Source organism: Hevea brasiliensis, chromosome 12 (assembly GCF_030052815.1).
Source record: "Hevea brasiliensis isolate MT/VB/25A 57/8 chromosome 12, ASM3005281v1, whole genome shotgun sequence".
Taxonomy (NCBI): domain Eukaryota; kingdom Viridiplantae; phylum Streptophyta; class Magnoliopsida; order Malpighiales; family Euphorbiaceae; genus Hevea; species Hevea brasiliensis.
Window position 1 is genome coordinate 3465606 of NC_079504.1, and position 3558 is coordinate 3469163.

Sequence of the window (3558 nt, forward strand, 5' to 3'; positions counted from 1 at the left end):
AGATAAAATATTAAAAAAATTTAAATTAAATTTAATAAATTTTAATTATAAAAATATTAAAATAAAAAATAATTTTTTAATATAATAATATTTTTTATTAAAAAACAGTTTTCACCCTCTATCTTAATATTAAACTTAATAATGTCAAACAAGTACTGGGTTGATAGAGGTAGACCTCTTCGGGAAAAAAAAAAAAAAATAGAGGTAGACCTAGAAAATTCAAATTTTCTTTAAAAAGGAAAATACAAAAACAAGCACAGGTATCTTGAACAATGCATGCCTTTCACGATCTTTCACCAGACAATAACATGCTTTTCTAAGGGCTGTGCCCCCCACCACTATAAATAACATAGACCCTGACCGTCCGCTTGTATACCAGAGTCTCCGATTTTCTACATTTTCTCCTTATAACAACTCTGCCAAGTGCCTTAAAAATCTTCGAGCAACATAGGATCTTAAGGCTACTATTTCACGACCAACATGGCTTCCTCAGCCTTTTCTTCTCCTTGCCTCCAATCGCAATTCAAGTCCTTGAGAAAATCATCTAAGCCCTCCACTCGACGATCCTTTTTCAACCCAATCACAGCTTCTGTGTCTGAAAAACCAACCATTTCTAACTTACCGGAGACTGTTTCCCCAACTGAATCTTCCAAACTTCCCCTTCGCAAAATTCCCGGTGATTATGGTCTCCCTTTGATTGGCCCCATCAAAGATCGACTTGATTATTTCTACAAGCAAGGCAAAGAGGAGTACTTCAAATCCAGAGCTCAAAAGTACCGGTCAACGGTGTACAAAGCCAACATGCCACCTGGTCCTTTCATCTCTCCTGATCCACGCGTGGTCGTCGTCCTTGATGGGAAGAGCTTTTCTGTTCTTTTCGATGTAACCAAAGTCGAAAAGAAAGACCTTTTTACTGGTACTTACATGCCCTCCACAGACCTAACCGGCGGCTACCGTATTCTCTCATATCTTGACCCTTCTGAGACGAAACACGGCCAACTCAAGCAACTCTTGTTCTATCTTTTGAAATCTCGCCGCGATTACGTAATCCCTGAGTTCAGTTCGACTTATAGCCAACTGTTTGAGAGTCTGGAGAAGGATCTCGCGTCCAAGGGCAAAGTCAGTTTCAATGATCCCGGCGAACAAGCTGCCTTTAGCTTCTTGGGTCGGTGTTACTTCGGCGTAAACCCCGTCGACACTAAAGTGGGGACTGATGGACCTACTCTGATAGCTAAATGGGTACTGTTTCAACTCGCTCCTATTCTCACACTTGGCCTTCCGGCATTTATTGAAGAACCCACAATCCACACCTTTCGTCTCCCTGCGTTTATCATCAAGAAAGATTACCAGCGACTCTACGATTACTTCTACTCCTCCGGCGGATCCGTCCTCGATGAGGCTGAGAGAATGGGGCTCACGCGAGAAGAAGCCTGCCACAATATCCTTTTCGCTACGTGCTTTAATACCTTCGGTGGCCTTAAGATCTTCTTCCCAAACGTACTCAAGTGGATCGGCCGTGCAGGAGTCAAACTCCATACGCAGCTGGCACAAGAGATTAGATCAGTCATAAAATCCAATGGTGGGCAGATCACGATGGCTGCTCTAGAACAGATGCCACTGATGAAATCCGCGGTCTACGAAGCATTCCGTATCGAACCTCCAGTACCAGCGCAGTACGGGAGAGCAAAGCGTGACTTGATCATTGAAAGTCACGACGCAGCGTTTGAAGTAAAAGAAGGCCAGATGATATTCGGGTACCAACCTTTCGCGACTAAAGATCCGAAAATATTCGACAGACCCGAAGAGTACGTTCCAGATCGGTTCGTAGGCGAGGGAGAAAAGTTGTTGAAACACGTGCTGTGGTCAAATGGACCAGAGACTGAGCATCCAACGGTGGGAAACAAACAGTGTGCGGGCAAAGATTTCGTGGTATTTATATCTAGACTGTTCGTCGTTGAATTGTTTCGACGATACGACTCGTTTGAGATCGAAGTTGGGTCATCGGCGTTGGGGTCTTCCATCACGATTACGTCGTTGAAAAGAGCAAGTTTCTAAGGCAGTTGTGGAATTGTCAAATAAAAATGTGAATGTCGCAGGTAAAGTAATCTGTGTAATAATGGCTGGAAAATTGATATGGAAGCTGTGGAAACGTGAGGCCTAGTGGCTTCCTTGCTTTTTATCTTTGTATCACATTCATGTGCAGTGGAAATAAAATTGGAATGGGACGTTTTTAATTAGTGAAATGTAACCGTTGATTTCGCCAAAGCCTGCAATTTGTAGTTTTTTTTTTTTTAATTAATGATTCATTATGTATTATTAGTTAATGATCCTCATTAGCGTCTTGCTCCCATTTTATTTATCTATCTCAAGCCATTGGTCACTGAAGGAAGAATGCTAAGACCTGAGCCAAAAAGAAGTCTCAAAAGGTGGAGACTCCTTAGTATTATCCTTCTTGTCCAGCCTGCAAACATAACAAGTCTCGACGCTCTTAACTCCTGAACATAAAGAAGACTTATGCTCAGGACATGATTCCTTTTCCAGCTTCAAATCTGACAGTTAAACCCCAATTCAAGAAATTATTTTTACATTCACTGGAAATTAATACACCTTGTGATTTTATATTCATATGAAACTCTCCTCCTATATTTTTAGTTATTTTCAAATAAATATGAACGATGGTTTGCCCCTAATAATTGTTTTCAAGCCACTGTTTTCCTCACTTTATAATAATAATTATCTCATTTGTTGCTATCAATTCAATTTCATGTTGATGGGATGGTGCCATGGTGGTGCCCATATGCATGTCCTTAGATTTCTATTGGAATAGTGGGCCCCTTTTATTTTTGCGTGTATTGGAGTCCAATTAGAGGAAACCATTCTCACCATCTCAAAAAAATTTATAACCTCTTCTTCTTGTTTTTTACCCCTCATTCGGCCAGATACTTTTTTTAAAAGAATTTCATGTTGTCATTTTCATTTCCATAGTTGCTTTTTTATTGTAAGCCAGAGTTTTATTCATTTAAAAAAGGCTAGGCCTACCTCAATAAGAGGCCCATGGCTGAAAAACAACATAATCTAGCTAATACAAAGACCTAGTCCATCTGTGAGATGAACAAAACCCTAATTAATGCTGAATCAAATCTCAAACCCCACCGATGAGGAGGAACATTCCGAGATGAAAAGCTAGAAATAGAGCTACTCAGGACAGTCGGCCATGGAAACTCATTCAACATGCATGAAGCAACAGATCCTCATTATAGTTGGCCAAGGATGGAGTGTTGTGATACAATATGTCGTCTTATGATTCTCTTGAAATGATATATTTTAGAAGCCAATATACCAACTTAGTGCCGGTTTGACAGAGGGCCCAAATAACTTTTCTAAATAAAAATATTATTTTTACATATTTTGAAAAAAAAAATATTATTTTAATATTCTTATAAATAAAATTTATTAAATTTAATTTTAAATTATTTTTTAATACTTTTAAAAAATTATTTTTTCAACAATAATTTCAACGGCAATTATATAGTCCTTAGGAAGCTGTTGTGGTTGTCG

The 3558-nt window shown here is 39.1% G+C and overlaps 1 protein-coding gene across 1 annotated transcript; it reads left to right on the plus strand.

The window, feature by feature from the left end:
• Nucleotides 1-356: 356 nt before the first annotated feature.
• On the plus strand, nt 357-2237 carry LOC110648229 (allene oxide synthase-like). Its single transcript, XM_021802393.2, has one exon. The coding sequence runs from the start codon at nt 481-483 to the stop codon at nt 2053-2055; it is 1575 nt and encodes a 524-aa protein (XP_021658085.2). The 5' UTR covers nt 357-480; the 3' UTR covers nt 2056-2237.
• Nucleotides 2238-3558: the final 1321 nt, after the last annotated feature.

What these genes read in the sequence shown, in the direction of transcription:
- LOC110648229 (XM_021802393.2), top strand. Translation starts at nt 481, where the DNA reads ATGGCTTCCTCAGCCTTTTCTTCTCCTTGCCTCCAATCGCAATTCAAG.